Source organism: Podarcis melisellensis, assembly GCF_964234715.1.
Source record: "Podarcis melisellensis genome assembly, chromosome: 13".
NCBI lineage: Eukaryota > Metazoa > Chordata > Lepidosauria > Squamata > Lacertidae > Podarcis > Podarcis melisellensis.
In genome coordinates this window covers 47,288,684-47,305,316 of record NC_138545.1, presented here as the reverse complement: position 1 = coordinate 47,305,316, position 16,633 = coordinate 47,288,684, and the positions used below count along the sequence as shown (strand labels likewise).

At 48.6% G+C, this 16,633-nt stretch overlaps 3 protein-coding genes across 12 annotated transcripts in view; 1 reads left to right on the top strand and 2 right to left on the bottom strand.

The window, feature by feature from the left end:
• SLC20A2 (solute carrier family 20 member 2) overlaps positions 1-2,133 on the bottom strand; it is a 90,641-nt gene extending 88,508 nt beyond the window's left edge. For 7 of the 8 annotated variants that reach the window (XR_014162172.1, XR_014162173.1, XM_081884027.1 and 4 more), the window contains exon 1: positions 2,025-2,133. The gene's annotated coding sequence lies outside the window, so the exon portion shown is untranslated. Of the gene's footprint in view, positions 1-1,668; positions 1,689-2,024 lie in introns of those variants that run through there. The other variant, XM_081884031.1, reaches the window with a different exon arrangement.
• On the top strand, positions 1,413-16,632 carry LOC309354268 (uncharacterized protein). Of its 3 annotated transcripts, XM_081884389.1 has the most exons (10): positions 1,413-1,509; positions 1,627-1,686; positions 14,295-14,344; positions 14,742-14,821; positions 15,357-15,400; positions 15,535-15,602; positions 15,701-15,983; positions 16,084-16,163; positions 16,348-16,402; positions 16,535-16,632. In XM_081884389.1, exons 1-10 carry the CDS (start codon positions 1,452-1,454, stop codon positions 16,537-16,539), a joined length of 783 nt encoding a protein of 260 aa, XP_081740515.1. In that variant the 5' UTR covers positions 1,413-1,451; the 3' UTR covers positions 16,540-16,632. The 3 variants fall into 3 exon arrangements, with proteins under 3 accessions (XP_081740515.1, XP_081740516.1, XP_081740514.1); XM_081884390.1 differs by lacking the exon at positions 1,627-1,686; XM_081884388.1 differs by lacking the exons at positions 1,413-1,509; positions 1,627-1,686 and having other exon boundaries at positions 14,042-14,344.
• SMIM19 (small integral membrane protein 19) lies at positions 3,464-10,302 on the bottom strand. The gene is made up of 3 exons (XM_081884516.1): positions 10,087-10,302; positions 8,556-8,680; positions 3,464-5,652 (listed from the first exon to the last, which is right to left on the bottom strand). Exons 1-3 carry the CDS (start codon positions 10,248-10,250, stop codon positions 5,585-5,587), a joined length of 357 nt encoding a protein of 118 aa, XP_081740642.1. The 5' UTR covers positions 10,251-10,302; the 3' UTR covers positions 3,464-5,584.
• Position 16,633: the final 1 nt, after the last annotated feature.

Sequence of the window (16,633 nt, the reverse complement as noted above, 5' to 3'; positions counted from 1 at the left end):
TAAAAAGGTAAAGGTACCCCTGCCCATACGGGCCAGTCGTGTCCAACTCTAGGGTTGTGCACCCATCTCACTTAAGAGGCCAGGGGCCAGCGCTGTCCGGAGACACTTCCGGGTCACGTGGCCAGCGTGACGAAGCTGCTCTGGCGAGCCAGCACCGGCGCAGCACATGGAAATGCCGTTTACCTTCCCGCTAGAAAGCGGTCCCTATTTATCTACTTGCACTTTGACGTGCTTTCGAACTGCTAGGTGGGCAGGAGCTGGGACCGAACGACAGAAGCTCACCCCGCCGCGGGGATTCGAACCGCCAACCATGCAATCGGCAAGCCCTAGGCGCCAAGGTTTTTACCCACAGCGCCACCCGCGTCCCCTGAGTGTAGTTAGGAATGCAGTATTATTTTGTGTGTCCTTCAAATAAGGCAGGAATCTTAAAGGGGGACACAGTAATAACTGCACGTCTGAACCTCTTTGTAAATACAGTGGTACCTCGGTTTAAGTACTTAATTCGTTCCGGAGTTCCGTTCTTAACCTGAAACTGTTCTTAACCTGAAGCACTACTTTAGCTAATGGGGCCTCCTGCTGCCGCCGGAGCCCGATTTCTGTTCTTATCCTGAAGCAAAGCTCTTAACCTGAGGTACTATTTCTGGGTTAGCGGAGTCTGTAACCTGAAGCGTATGTAACCCGAGGTACCACTGTATATCTTAGGGCCTAACTAGATATTGTTAGTGGTTAGTAATGTTGTGCATAGTTTGACATAAATAATCAGTGCAGGGCTAAATCAGATTGGAACAATGGCATGGGGAGAAAAGCTCCCATTGGAGGGTATTTATGTATTAAAACTCATGCATGCCAAAGCTAGCCACACAACTAACATCAAGCCTAGCCCGGCCTGTCCAGTCACATAACATGGAAACAATGCTTAAAATAAAATAAAAAATATTATCTTTACAAAGTAGCACAGGAATAGTTCAGGCATGCCCACTTTTTACTTTATGTGCAACAACCCCTCCCAGATACAGCAGTGTACCACTTCCTCAACAATTTAGGTACCTTTTTATAGCAAATGTTGGCCTGACTGCCTTACGGAGAAGACTGGAGCGGCGGGGAATAGGGCTATAACTCTGACCGTAGGCATTTAAAATCCTGGATGAAGTAATGTGCCCTTAATTTTAAACAAACATGCTTAGGATCATACATAAGATTAACAGAAAACGAGTCACTTAGTGCAGGGATGCTTAGCTAAGCAGCCTCCCAAGGTTTTCTGACCAGAAAACTCCCACCGTAGCATCTTTTTTTGCCTCTCATTTTAGGAAACTTGAGAAATGGAACAAACATAAGTGAGATTATCTCTGCTGCTGCTCACCCTTCTCCTTCAAGGCGAAACTGGGAATCCATCAATCAATCAAACACAGAGAAGAATAGTCGATACAACCTCGACGCTGGGTATGAACTGAATGAAAAAGGGACTTCGTCCCAGCCAGACAGGACAACCAGGGGACATTTTCCCAAAAGGTAAAAAACAGTGATAATAGTTGAACTTTTTTTGGGGGGGGGGAGAGAAAGGGGGCGGGAAAGGGCTGCCGGCGAGTCAAGCAACTGACATAACAAAGTTCTCTTCGACCCAGGAAGGGAGAGAAGCGACACGCAAACCTTCCTGGAGGGGATGCGCACCTGGCTTCCACGGGGCAGGTGAGGCGTTATTCCGTTTTTATTCGGTGGTGGGGGTGGGGGTTTCCTCTCCCCCCCACCCCCACCGCTTCCCGGCCCCCTCACACGCCTTCTCCCCGCGCCGCACGCCATTCACACGAGACACGCGGGTCTCAGCCTCGACACGTGAAGAGGGAAAGGAGGGGGGTCGGGGAGGCCGCTGCGGCGGCGGCGGTGGCGACGCCGGTCCCAAGCCCGCGTGACTCCTTCGGGTCACCGTGACCGGGACGGGGGGGGACGACGACGACGACGCGGCCCCTACCGACCCACCGACCGCGTCTCCTCACACGCGCGCCCGCCCGCCCGCTCTCTTCACTCACCGTCCCAGCCACGCGCTCTGCAGACCCGGCGCCTCGCCTGCCCGCCTCTTCTCTCAGCCTCTCGCTCTGGCTCTGTGTGTGTGTGTGTGTCACGCGCCCGCGCGCGCGCCCGCTCTCCTACACAACGGGCGCCAAGCACGCCGGCAAGGACCCGGATGTGCACCAGGAAAATAAGATCGCGGTGGGAAGGTGGAGTGGGGGGGGAATAGGAAAGCGCCGCCGGAAGCGGAAGAACCACGGAGGACGAATGGGGTAACACCCCGCCGTCTGGGTGCTGAGGGGGGGGGGGCGGGCAGGTTCCCCGTAGCCTCGTTTGGCGCGGATAAGAGCTTGAGGGTGGTTTATTTGTATAAATAAAATAATAAAATATTATTATTATTAATTATTATTGTTGTTGTTGTTGTTGTTATTATATCCGTCCAACAAACCTAGACAGCATCTTAAAAAGCAGAGACATCACCTTGCCAACAAAGGTCCGTATGGTTAAAGCTATGGTTTTCCCAGTAGTGATGTATGGAAGTGAGAGCTGGACCATAAAGAATTGATGCTTTTGGATTATGGTGCTGGAGGAGACTCTGGAGAGTCCCATGGACTGCAAGAAGATCAAACCTATCCATTCTGAAGGAAATCAGCCCTGAGTGCTCACTGGAAGGACAGATCCTGAAGCTGAGGCTCCAATACTTTGGCCACCTCATGAGAAGAGAAGACTCCCTGGAAAAGATTTCATTCTCATAGTGGTGATGAGGAATGGAGGTTCCCCCAGAATATCTGCTTTATATACCGTATTTTTCACTCTATAGGGCGCACCGGCCCATAGGGCGCACCTAGTTTTTTCGGGATGGGTAAATAAAGGGGGGGTATTTTTCCCCTCCAGGTGCGGGGCTGGGGAAACTCGAGCTTCCCCAGTCCCCAGAACAGGCTGCTATCCACAAGCCTTGGGAGCTCGGCGGGAGTAAAGGGTAAAGGTAAAGGGACCCCTGAATATTAGGTCCAGTCGTGGCCAACTCTGGGGTTGCGGCGCTCATCTCGCTTTATTGGCCGAGGCAGCTGGCGTACAGCTTTTGTGTCACGTGGCCAGCATGACTAAGCCACTGCTGGCGAACCAGAGCAGCGCACGGAAACGCTGTTTACCTTCCCGCCGGAGCGGTACCTATTTATCTACTTGCACTTTGACGTGCTTTCGAACTGCTAGGTTGGCAGGAGCAGGGTCCAAGCAAAGGGAGCTCACCCCGTTGCGGGGATTCCAACCGCCGACTTTCTGATCAGCAAGTCCTAGGCTCTGTGGTTTAACCCACAGCACCACCCGCATCCCTCACTAAATATTAGGTCTGATAAATAATTCTTAACGTGCATCCTTGTAAGAAATATATTTTAAAACTTGCATGCATGTTACCCATCAAAATGCTGTTAGCTCAGGAAAAATAAGCTTCACAGAGACCCAACTTTAAATGCATTTTACTGTTAAAAATAAAATACAAAAACATTTTATACACTGAAAGTACGGGAGCATTTTGCAAGGGCAAGTATACAGTTTCTACCCAGGGCACAATAGTACCAGACAGTCCAATGGAAGTGATGCATTATATTACAATAATACTATGTAGTTGTATATTCACAAGTGATACACTAGGACAGGCATAGGCAAACTCGGCCCTCCAGATGTTTTGGGACTACAACTCCCATCATCCCTAGCTAACAGGACCAGTGGTCAGGGATGGTGGGAGTTGTAGTCCCAAAACATCCGGAGGGCGGAGTTTGCCTGTGCCTGCACTAGGCTGTACTTGGGTTCCTCATACATATACAGCCTAAGAAATTCACTTGATTCACTTTCCTTTTTGTTGCTACTACACAATCACTGAAGTCGCTACAGCCAAGATTGGCAAACTACAAGCTCCCACGATATAGCACCCAGAAATGCAGATCTGGGGATAACTTTTATATCTACAAAAAGCTGCCCCAACATGATGTGAACATCAGCCCTTAAACTGCTCATCTGATTGATTACACTTGTCGAAACAGAAAGCTCATCCCCACTAGTCGGTGCTGCAAATGCAGGAAATCTGCAAAAGGATCACAAAGAGGGGTCGTGGTGATATAATAAGAGACCAAATCCCAAATATAGAAGGATAGACAACTGAACTCCATCTGCAGTCCAAATAGGAAACTCTTTGAATAGTTGTCTCACTACAGCCAAAGCGTTAAAACTTTCACACCAGAATGCTATTGGAAGTGGAAAGGAGAATAAGGAACTTTGGCTGTGATAAGATACTTGAGCACATTACTTTCCTAGAAGTTTTTTATGCACAGGACAGCTGTTCAGGAGACGTGGGGCATAAACAAAAAATATTTGACAAGTGTTGGAAATGGCTATTTAACACTAGACGGAAATTTGTTAATCTGTTCTTTTTCTTTTTAACCATAATTGGAAAGTCACCACATACTTAGGGATGCAATTCATTGTTTAATTCATCACATGTTTATGTTTTCAAACGTGCCTGGAACAATTTTTTCACATTTCTTCCAATATAAATTATTTGCATCACCTAATCACTCCATAATTCCACCATAATCAGTTTTGTCTGACATATTTGCAAATACATTTATAACTGACCATTAAAGGTGGATCTGTATTCCAAGCAGTTGTAGCTGTAATCGCTCAGAACAGTTTTATTACCTTGTGCTCCAGCTATGTAACCCTCTTTGTAACAGTGCCACATTAAAGTGCCATTTAACAACCCAATAAGAAAATGTGCTCACCCCATAAAGAATTGCAGCTTTGCTACTGATTTAGTCAAGTGGGCATTTCTCCAAAAAACGTTTTAAGTTTATTTTAGTTCTAATTAGGACCACAGACTACCCAGGCACAACTGCCTAAACAGCTTAATTCCACTGAGTTCAGTGGTAATTTTAACTGGAAGTATCCTGGCTTAAAAACAACAGCTGCAACAACAATGGAACTTAACAAGATTAAATAAAACACCAGGAAGATAATTAAAACGGGCAAAAAAATATTCCTGCCCTGCAGAGCCTCCAATTGAAAATAAGTGACTTCCTTAACTACTTATTGTTTTATCCACCACTCTTTACCAGGTCAAAAAGGAAAATTTGTACATTCTAATATTTTTATCTCTTCATCTATACTCTATAACCCAAACAGGACATTTGGTATTTATTGTGAGCCTATAAGTATATATTCTGTTCTCTGCCAGCACCACCTACTTTATTAACTCCACTGAGGCACATCAAATGTCATGTGCCTTTCTCATCCCTTTTTGAATGGGAATTGCTGTGATACCCACACTGAACGTCCCAGCAGCCCTGCCTTAACTTTATCTACTCCTACTTTTGCTGGAAATCGTTTGTAATGCAAACTGGGAAACAGGGCCAATATGTATCAGCCATGTTAATTTTCCCAATTTCAGAAAATGCTCGCTGTACATTTACATACGTCTTCTCAAGGCAATAATTACGAATACAAATCACTATACTATTCAAGTCGCATTGAAAATGACTACATCCCAAACGTTCCGTCATCCTCTCGGCTTCAGAGCTTCAAGACTTCATTCCACCAATAGCTGCACACTATCATTCTGCTTCTGTGGTTGCTGCTGGTGATCATATTTCCTTGCTAGGAAAATAAACACATTTGAATATATTAGACTGCAATTCTAAACGTAATAATAATAATAATAATAATAATAAATTTTATTTATACCCCGCCCTCCCAAGCCAAGACCGGGCTCAGGGCGGCTAACAACCAATCATAAAAACAAGTTGATTAAAATACAATTTTAAAAACAAGATTAAAATCCAACATTAAAGCATTAGGATGCAGCCTCTTCACAGGAGGAGAAAGGAAAAAGAAAGAGGGGGAGGGAATCAAACTGATTCTAAGCCAAAGGCCAGGCGGAACAACTCTGTCTTACAGGCCCTGCGGAAAGAAATCAGATCCTGCAGGGCCCTGGTCTCATGAGACAGAGTGCTCCACCAGGCTGGAGCCAGTGTTGAAAAGGCCCTGGCTCTGGTTGAGGCTAATCTAACTTCTTTAGGGCCCGGGACCACTAGGGTGTTGCAATTTATGGACCTTAAGGTCCTCCGTGGGGCATACCAGGAGAGGCAGTATTACTAGAAACTAAGCCCTATTGAACTCAGGGGGACTTGCTTCCAAGTAAACATACAGGGAATTGTTAACTTCCTATTGTAAGATTGTGCCCCTCCTCAAAAAAAAACAGCAAAACAGCAACAACATGTAGTTACTTCAAACCCATTGTTTATCTGTTAGCTAACAAACTAATCCAGCACAATACACATTCAACAATTTCCTACGCACGCATTTTAGGATAAAAATTTGCCTTCTGTCACGAGTGCAAAATGTCCACATTTAATATTAATTGTTACTGGCACATCATTTAGCGATTTAAAGTCATAGAAGCAATAGATGTAAGCACATGTCCAACAATGGCAGGCAGCAAGAAGTTGCAAAATCACACCCCAAACCTGCTAACAAAGTTTGATACTAAGGTTATACATGGAAGGATGTGTTGTTTTTCAGAGGGGTTTTTTTGGAAGGAAAAGTTGGGGATGTAATGGGACACTGTCAGTAAGAAAAATCACTCACAAACAAGAAACCCATTGTAATTCTGCAACGTATATTCTGTAAACATCCTTAGAATAAAAAACGGGAAGCTTGACAAAAAGGCCAAGAGTACCCCAAAAATATATATATATATGTTGCTTTCTATTGCGGGGAAACCTGGACACTGGCAACTTCTTGTTTTGTATTCTGTTTCTGGCTTTGAGCAAACCTTTGTGCACATCAGTCTCGCAGGTATTCCTTTTGTGTTCATTATGCTGAATGGAGAACCTCCTTTGGAGAGTACCTGGACCATGATTTCAAAGGATAAATACTGTCTACCTATATACTAACATCAAGCCAAAGCAACACCAAAACAGAGAGGTATCAAGCAGTCTTGGGGTCTGCAGAAGTCAAAAAAAAAAGCCTTTTTCTTGCAAAAGCTCAATGAAGCTACTACAGAGCACTGAGCATTTGTTAGGGCAGGGATGGGATGGCTGGACAAATGGAAATCCCATAAAGGAATTATCCTAGAAAAAAGCATGACTGGCTGCGCACACTGAACAGCACCCTGCAGCATTTACTTGCAAGTCCCACTTGTTACACCTACTTGTTTCTGATCTAGGCTGGCTGAACATCCGTTTACCAGGACATCATAACTAAAATGAACACTACTCCCCTCTCATAAATAGGAGGTGAAAAATATGGACAGTTGTATGCCCTCTTATGACCACATGGTCATAACAGCCTACTGCCCATCTAGGCAGTAATGTGGCAAGATTCACCAGCATAGCTAACCAACTGTAAATCCTGGAACATTGGGATTTACAAGCTATGCTGAGGCCTGTATACTGACTGATATTCCCCAATACTATAGTTTTGACCATGGGTAGGCAAACTAAGGCCTGGGGGCTGGATCCGGCCCAATCGCCTCCTCAATCCGGCCCGCAGATTGGAATCAGCATGTTTCTACAAGCGTAGAATGTGTCCTTTTATTTAAAATGCATCTCTGGGTTATTTGTGGGGCCTGCCTGGTGTTTTTACATAAGTAGAACGTGTGCTTTTATTTAAAAATGCATCTCTGGGTTATTTGTGGGGCATAGGAATTTGTTCATTTCCGCCCCCAAAATATAGTCCAGTCCACAAGGTCTGAGGGACAGTGGACTGAACCCCTGCTGAAAAAGTTTGCTGACCCCTGGTTTTGACTTTCCTCTTGCACCTCTCTGTTTAACATACAGGAAGAGAGTTGTACTCTCATAAGCTTGGAAACTTTTGAAACATCCTTCTATTACGAGTTTTGAAATATCCTGAATGTTTATTTCTATTCTGAGTCTCCTTTTGACATATATTCAGTTATGCAATGCAATAAAGAATAGAAGCTCTGCATCTTTAGAAGCTCTGTATGTTTAAATATACAACAACAACAACACCCTGTGTGGGTTTCCCTAGCCACTCTGGGTGGCTTCCAGCAAAATATAAAAACATAAAACTTCAAACATTAAAAAATTCCCAATACAGGACTGCCTTCAGATGTCTTATAAAAGTTGTGTAGTTCTTTATCTCCTTGACATCTGATGGGAGGGTGTTCCACAGGGAGGGTGCCACCAGCGGGAAGGCCCTCTACCTGGTTCCCTGCAACTTTTAATATTATCGTTATTTATTATTATTATTTATTGAATTTATATGTCACCCTATACCCGCAGGTGTCAGGGCAGCTCACAGAATTAAATCAGAATATGTAACCACAAAATACATAAACTAAAAATAATAACCCCCCCCAAAAAAACTCCACATTTTTAAAGGAACCACCAGGTAGCCTTCGAAGCTGGATCTCAGTGCCCGGGCTGAATGATGGGGGTGGAGACGTTCCTTCAGGTATACTGAACCAAGGCTTTGAATTCAGCGCTTTGAATTGTGCTCAGAAACGTACTGGGAGCCTGCCGATGGAGTATACCTACCGATAGAGTACATCTCTAGCTGCTGCCGTAGACGAATTTTCTTCACACTATCGTAAAAGTTTGGCTCAGGTGGTACTTCTACAGCAGGAGGTAGCGTAAAAATCCTCATGATCTTCCTTTTATTTCTAAAATCCGAGAGAACAAGCAGCATGTAAACGATAAAGTAATAAATAATAAAGTGTCATATCATGTCTCCTCCAGTTGTAAGTGGCAAGATAATCTGCAGAACCATGAAATTTGTGCTTGCTTGGGACATTTATTAGATGACCACAGCACAAGAATTAGCCTGTTCCTTTAGGCGGCAAGTCTTGCCACCAATGCAGGATACCACCACTATCCCCTTCAGAGATATGGTTTTTTATTTTTTTATTATTATTAATTATTATTATTATTACAGGCTGACCCCACTCTGAACGTCGCACTTCCTCTTTGCTCCACCCCATCGTTCCAAATGCACTTCAGGCCATGATCACAACTGCCTTTTTACACATTTTTTGCCTGTGCCATAAAACGTATCCAAGGCTTAAAAGAAAAAACCCCTTGAAAAATGACTCAAAACAACAAGATCGAGAAAAATCTACACACGCCTGCTTTGAAAACACGCAAAGCAAAAAAAGGAAACACTCAAGCAGATTCACGCCACCTAGACGTCCCAAGCGCGTGAGTGGCTTCCTTTAGGCAGGCGCCGGAAAGAGCGCAGGGAAGTGAGCACTGGATCTCCAATTGCGGGGAGTTCCGAAGGGCAGACGCCGCCATGCTAAAGTGAGTGGGGGTTCCTAACCTTGCGCAGCGGGCCTCTCTGCAGGCTCCCTGCTGGATCTCAAGTGGCAGGGAGTTTCGAAGGGCAGGCGCCGCCACACTAAAGGCATCTCTGCAGACACCCTGCTGGATCTCAAGTGGCAAGGAGTTCCGAAGGGCGGGCGCCGCCACACTAAAGGCGGGGCGGGTATCTCTGCAGGCGGGCGCCCTGCTGGATTTCAAGTGGCGGGGAGCTCCGAAGGGCAGACGATGCCACTCTAAAGGCGGTGGGGTGTTCCCAACATTGCACAGTGGTCGTCTCTGCAGGTGCCCTATTGGATCTCAAGTGGCGGGGAGTTCCGAAGGGCAGGAGCCGCTATGCTAAAGGCGGTGGGGGGTTCCCAGCCGTGCGCAGTGGGCTTCTCTGCAGGCACCCTGCTAGATCTCAAGTGGCAGGGAGTTCCAAAGGGTGGGCGCGAGGGGTGCGTTCCCAACCTTGCGCAGTGGGCGTCTCTGCAGGTGCCCTGCTGGATCTCAAGTGGCGGGGAGTTCCGAAGGGCAGGCGCCACCATGCTAAAGGCGTCTCTGCAGGCGCCCTGCTGGATCTCAAGTGGCGGGGAGTTCCGACGAGCAGGCGCCGCCACGCTAAAGGCGGTGGGGGGGGGTCCCAACCTTGCGCAGCGGGCGTCTCTGCAGGCGCCCTGCTGGATCTCAAGTGGCGGGGGGTTCCGAAGGGCAGGCTGCAGTGCCGCCGACCTATATTGGCACCGAAAGAGAGATGGGGGAAGCCCACCTGCGCGCGTACACCAGCAGAGCCAGGCTGGCCAGCACGGCCAGCAGGTAGACGTTGGTGGCCTCGTTCCAAGCCTCGTGCACCGAGTAGTCCATGGGGGCCGCGGCGGCGGCGGCAGCGCCCCCGCCGCCCCCGCTCTCGCCCAGCACGCGCGCCCCGGCCATGGGTGAGAATCCGGCGCGCGGGGGAGATGCGCCCGCAGCCGGGCAGGGAAACAGGGAGAAAGAGGCCGGCGCCTGATGTCACGTCCTGCGGAAAGAGCCCTGGATTTGCAAAGAAATGCAATTGCAATGCCATCGCGCGCCGCTGCTAGCTTCCGGGTGGACTGAGCTTTGCAAGCGCCTTTTTGGCACACGCAGTGCCGGATTTACGTATAAACTAAACAACCTATAGCTTAGGGCCCCACTCTCTTGCCCCCCCCAAAAAAATATATTTTTAAAATTTTATTGAGTTTTGATAATACAAAAAGAAAAAAACACTACCAATACACCGTAGCTGTCAACGTTTCCCTTTTTTGAAGGGCAATTCCCTTATTCCGAATAGGATTCCTCGCAAGAAAAGGGAAAAGTTGACAGCTATGCAATACACACAAAAATAAACCACTATTTACAGACTTCCCATCACCACAACCTATGACTTCCCTCCACAACTCCTCGACTTCCTCATATGTTATATTCAATGCGATCTTTGCAATCATTAGGTTTTTGATTTAATCTCTTTAAAACGTGCCTTTCCCACTTCCCTCCTTTAGTCTAAGCATATCAGCCTGTTCGTTTTTTGAACAGTGTTTATCCATGTATTCTTCAAAACATTTGGGGGCCCCCAAAAAAATTTAAGAGGAAAAAAACTCCAATCTCCAGAAGAATACTAATAAAGGGGGGGGGAGGAATGATGGGTTATTAAAATGACATAACTGTCAGTGGGTAGTTATTATTACTTCCAATATCTTTGGGCTAAAATCTTTTCATATGCAAGTAAGCCCCAAGACCTTATTCTACATATGTTGAGTTTAAAATTAGGAAGCTCTGATTTATAGAATGGGGATGATAAAGATAACGTATAACCTTAAATATGTAATATGGGATAGTATACAGGGGTTGTTACGATATAGAAGCAATGCAGCTGCAAACTGCTAGCTTGAAAGCAAAACATAATGGGAATGTTGGGACTGCCCGTGGGAAACAGAGGGACAGTCAATTCACAGTGTGAAGCACCAGAATTAGCTCAGAGTGTAATATGAGCTGTACAGGAAGTGCAGGAAGTGTTCGTCACTAGACTGCTGGAGCTTGAAGAGAGCAGTCATGTTTTTTGTAATGTTGCAAAGACAGAAATAAAGGCATGTACAGTGGTGCCTCGCAAGACGAAATTAATTTGTTCCGCAAGTTTTTTCTTCTTGCGAGTTTTTTGTCTTGCGAAGCATGGTTTCCCATAGGAATGCATTGAAAATCAATTAATGTGTTCCTATGGAGACCACTTGCCAGGCTGGCGGTGCGGAGAAGGGCTTTTCTCCCCACCGCAAGCCTTCAGGACAGGTACGGGAACAGAGGGGAAGGCACGCAGCGCTTCTCCTCTGTTCCTGGGGCTTGCGGTGGGAGGAGGGTTTTTCCTCCCCACGCCAACATTCAGAACAGCATTCTGAAAGTTGGTGGTGGGAAGGAAAACCCTCCTCCCACCGCAAGTCTTCAGGACAGCCATCCGAAGGCTGGCGCGGAGAGAAGGTCTCTCCGCCCCACCGCCAGCCTTCGGAGCAGCCATCCCAAGGCTGGCACGGGGAGAAGGTCTCTCCGCCCCACCGCCAGCCTTCGGAGCAGCCTTCCGAAGGCTGCCGGTGGGACGGAGAGACCTCCTCCCGCTGCCAGCCTTCGGAGCAGCCTTCCGAAGGCTGCCGGTGGGGCGGAGAGACCTCCTCCCGCCGCCAGCCTTCGGAGGAGGTCCGAGGACAGTGGGGAAGACGCGCTGCGCTTCCCCGCTGTCCCGGAAATTTCCCTATGGGCTTTCGTCTTGCGAAGGAAGCCCATAGGGAAATTCGTTTTGCGAAGCGCCTCCAAAACGGAAAACCCTTTCGTCTAGCGGGTTTTCCGTCTTGCGAGGCGTTCGTCTTGCAGGGCACCACTGTAAATACGTTTCTGTCCATCTCTTTCTCCTGCCGGGGGGGGCAAGAAAGAAGGGGTGTGTTCTTCTCACACTGAGAAGGATCGCCTATTGCGACCTAGCCGGGATCTTGCTGGGGAATGCAGCCAGGGAGGTCAACAGGTTCCTGGGAGAGTTGCCAGTTTCTCCTGATAAAGGCTTGATTTCCGACAGGGGTGGCCTCCGGATTCTTCCAAAAACAGCCCCAAATGTGGCAAAGGAGTGCAATGCTCCTCACTGCCAGAGAAGCTGAGATTAAATGCTGACCACCAATCATGGCTCAGCCAGTAGAGCCTGACTCTTAACCTTAGGGTCATGGGTTGGAGCTCCACTTTGGCCGACAGATTCCTGCATTGCAGGGGGCTGGATTGTCCCTGTTGTCCCTCCCAGCTCCACAATCCCATGACGTTAAAGGAAGAGTTAAGAGCCTAAGCTCTGCCACAAGCTCCATAGCGGCAGCAGCACCCCTTTCTGCTATTCTTTCGTTGGGACCCCTAAGCGATGGACATACTATCAAAGGCTCATTGGCATGGATAGCCAAGGCCATCGCTACCAACAACGCTCTTTGGAAAAGAGGACAGTGGCTGGGAAAGGCCTCCTTAGAGGACCGTACAATAAACTGGGTGCAGATAGTACAGATAGTCAGAATTGGCCCTTGGATGCACATCTGATTAAACCTGTGGGGCCTGATTCAGCCAAGTGAAAGGAAAGCGGAAGGCTGCTTCTGTGGGGAAAGGGATGGGCAGGGAGACGAAGAGCCCCACCCTCTTCTTCTTCTGCAAGGGGAATAACTAACAATATAGGAGAAAAACACACAGAGTGAATTTTTCACAGCTCCACAGTTGTTGTTGTTGTTTGAGTTTATTTATTGAATTATTTAAGCATGCAAAATAGGGCCCGGATGTAGGAGTTGATGGGTCCAAGTAGGCATGATGGAAGCAACAGTATTTGTTCTTTAAGTGTGTCTGCCACATGACGAGTTTTCCCAAAGCCACATTTACATGTGAGGAAGCCAGAATCTAGCAGCAAGCCAACAGAATAAGAAAGCTAGCCACTATTGTTTGCATTGCTGACACACATCTAAAAAAGCAGGTAAGTTTTGGCACTTTTAAGTCAGTGGTTTTTATTCACACAGTGTTCCCAGTTGCACCTCAGCTGTGTCATATCTACGGGAAACTGCCAAGAATAGACCCACATCCCATGTCATTCTGGCCTCCTTCGGGAGAAAGGGTGCAATATAAATTCAATAAATAAAATAATTATAAGTGAGCGTCCGGCTTGCAGACGTTCTTTGGAAGCCCAACATCTGACATGGCTTCCATCTGAGTGCAGGAAGCTCCTGCAGCCAATCGGAAGCCGTCCCTTCCCTCCCCCCCCCTTCTAGAACCCGCCACTCTCAACCAACTCTCAACTGCCTCCCCCCCAACATTCAGACTCTCAAGGAAGGAGAGTTGCTTTCAAGTCTGCTGTACTGCTTTCCAAACCTGACCCTGCTCTACTGCTCCGCAATGAGTGAACTTCGCAAAGGTGAGAACCTGGAACCCCATAGGATTATAGAATTGTAGAGTTGAGAGGGACCCCGAGGGTCATCTAGACCAACCCCCTGCAATGCAGGAATCTCAGCTAAAGCATCCATGGCAGATGGCCATCCCACCTCTGCTGAAAAACCTTCAAGGAAGGAGTCTACTGCCCACTGAGGGATTTCTTCCCACTGTCAAACAGCTCTTGCTGTCAGAAAGTTCTTTCTGAAGCTGAGTTCGAATCCCCTTTCTTGTAACTTGAATCCACGGCATCAGGTCCTAACAAGCTTTTTCCCCCCTCCTTGGGACGGCCCTTGAGATATTGTCAGGGCTGCATGGTGTGGCTCTCATATCCATGTCCTGAGGGACAGAGAGCAAAAGGTTTCTCTCCCCCCTTTCTCCAGCCTAGGCAGAATTGCAAGGGGTCAGTGCATCTGGCTGGTAAGAAGAGGGTCGGAGTTTGGAGCCCAGCCGGGGCTGGCTGTGGGCAGGATATTTTCTGTTGTGAATTACTAGTTGGTAACTTCCTCTGTTTTTATTTTCCTTTCTGTCTCACAGGTTCCCGGGCAGGAAGGCAGAAGCAGAAACAAATATCCCTGGATATTGTGGTATGTTAATTCCTTGGGGAATTTGTCTCCCACACTTTATATTTTTAATAAAAATCTCAAAGCGGTTTACAGCATAATAAATCAATAAAACAGTAAAACAATAGCTGGGCAATGTTCCTCCGGCCTCAGGAGGAGCCTCTTCAGTAGGGCTGGCAGGTGGGTCTGGGCCTCGCCCCCCAGGCCAGGTGGAAAGGGCCTTGCAGGGAGTGGCCTTCACCCTCCCACCTGCCCCCTATGTCCCTCCGCTGGCTGGCCGCCCCCTGATGTGGCTGGGGGGAGAGAGAAAATGGAGGGAGATCTGCCCCAGAAGAAAATCTTTGGGGAGGGCCCACGGGACCCCTGTCCCCTAGAGCGGATGCCTATGGCAGGAGAGTAAAATGTCCTTCTTCCTTCGCAGGGCCGTGGTTTGGAAGCGCCGGTCAGGGCTCCGGCCAAGCAGCAGCCCAGCGGTGCCACGTCCCAAACCAGCATCTACAGGTATGCTGTGCCCTTCTGTGGCAGGGGTGGGGCAGTCTGAGGAGGGCACGGCCGGTGCGCTCACACTGGGCTATTGCCTCATAAGAAAAGGTTTTTGATAGAGGGTGAATTGAATCGGTGGAGGGTTGGAGGAGAGGCAGAAAGTAGAGCTCATTTGTCCGTGGCTAGGGGGCGCGATCTGGATGGTTCTCCAGGGGTGCAAGATCACCCAGCTACGGCACTGCGTACAGGGCGCCCTTGACATTTGAGAGCCCAAAGTTGGCCCTTGGTTGGGCACAGTTCCAGGTTGAAACCTGTGGAGACCCCTAGGCAGTCAAAATATCCCTGGGCTCCTTGCAAATCATATCCTGATACGTTTTTGATTTTACCAACCAACAGTATTTTATAGGCAAAACAAACAGTACTTATTCTGATCCGTTGTTGCCTGGCCAATAGGCCTACTCTCTCCATTGAATAATCTGGCTCTGGTGGAGATCAAGCCCAGAATTCTCCCTGTCTACCCCCATCATACTAACTGAGCTTGTTTCTTCCTTAGGCGAGAGGCCGGCCAGAACAAAGGGGGAAAGGCTCCCAGCTCAGGTAAGTGGAAATGCCAATAGAGAGCCCCATATTTTAGGAATGCTTCCTTCCCTTGTCCCCCACCCTCATGCCCCAGACTGGGGCTAGCCTGGCAGGGAGCCAGGCGCCTGCTCATGTTTCGTTTTTCTTTGCAGTATGGGAGCCTTTCCCCAACACCTATTTTGTTCTGGCCAAATCCCTGGAGAGACGTGGCGGACATCAGGTACGAGGGCAGAGGGAATGAAGGGATCCTTGTGAAACATCTTTTGGGAGTCCCACCTGTGGCTTCCATTCTCATGTGATGTCCTTCTTCCTCCACAGGGCCACGCCTCCAGGGATGAGGCTCCAGCGCCGGCTCCCGGAATGAAGAACCGAGCAGCATCCCGGCGGTTCCCGGCTGTCGTCCCTCGCGGCGCGTCCCCACTGCCCCTCCTCCGTACGGGCATGGCTCCATCCCGGCCCGGTTTGGCACAGAAGCAGCAGCCAAAGTTTCCTCCCATTAAAACAGCTACTCAGGTGAGGGAGGAGACTTTGGCTGTTGCTTCTGTGCTAGGCCGGTCGGACGCCCGTACGGTGGAGAAGTGGGGAGCCCTTCTAAGATCAGGTAAATGGAAATGCCCCTTCCCAGGTCCCCCACCCTCCTGCCCCAGACTGGGGCTAGTGTGGCTGGGAGACAGGAGCCTTCTGATGTCTTTGTTTTGCAGCGAGGGAGAAGTTCAGCCGTGGAACCGCCGCATTCCTCCGGGAGGGACTGGAGCCCAGGCGACGGCCTCTCGCCCCTGAGGTAATTGGATGGGGGGAGGAGGGGGGCCCTAGGACACACACAAGGAGGGCCTGCAGGATCAGGCCAAGGGCCCGTCTGGTCCAGCCTCCTCTTCTCCCAGGGGCCACCCAGATGCCACTGCAAAAGCAGCCAACAGGTTTTGAGCCCAAGAAGCAGTGCTTCAAAGATCCCTTCTTTCTTGCAGGATCTTGATTGTGCACCGCTGTGGCTGCTGCCCAAGCCTCCCCCCAAAAGACCAGGTAAGAGGAAGGGAACCTCTGCATGGGGCGGGGAGAAGGCTGGGGGGCTTCCGACAGGGGTTGCTTCACTACAGCTCCCATTGTCCTTGACGAATGTCCTTCCCCCCCTTCTTTTTTTATAAAAAAACACAGGTTGAGGCGAATTCCAGAGCGTTTGGATCTCAGCTGAAGGACTGTATTCCGGTTTCTGATTTTTCAGCTGCTGAAGCATTTGAAAGCTGTGATGTGATA

Excerpts from the sequence above, each read along its gene's own strand:
- LOC309354268 (XM_081884388.1), top strand. The coding sequence starts at position 14,072 with ATGGTGTGGCTCTCATATCCATGTCCTGAGGGACAGAGAGCAAAAGGT. Across the intron at positions 14,822-15,356 it reads TCCCAAACCAGCATCTACAG|GCGAGAGGCCGGCCAGAACA; the intron begins GTATGCTGTGCC and ends TTTCTTCCTTAG. Across the intron at positions 15,984-16,083 it reads GGGAGCCCTTCTAAGATCAG|CGAGGGAGAAGTTCAGCCGT; the intron begins GTAAATGGAAAT and ends TTTGTTTTGCAG.
- SMIM19 (XM_081884516.1), bottom strand. The coding sequence starts at position 10,250 with ATGGCCGGGGCGCGCGTGCTGGGCGAGAGCGGGGGCGGCGGGGGCGCT. Across the intron at positions 8,681-10,086 it reads CTGCTGGTGTACGCGCGCAG|AAATAAAAGGAAGATCATGA; the intron begins GTGGGCTTCCCC and ends CTCGGATTTTAG. Across the intron at positions 5,653-8,555 it reads GCTAGAGATGTACTCTATCG|CAAGGAAATATGATCACCAG; the intron begins GTAGGTATACTC and ends TTATTTTCCTAG.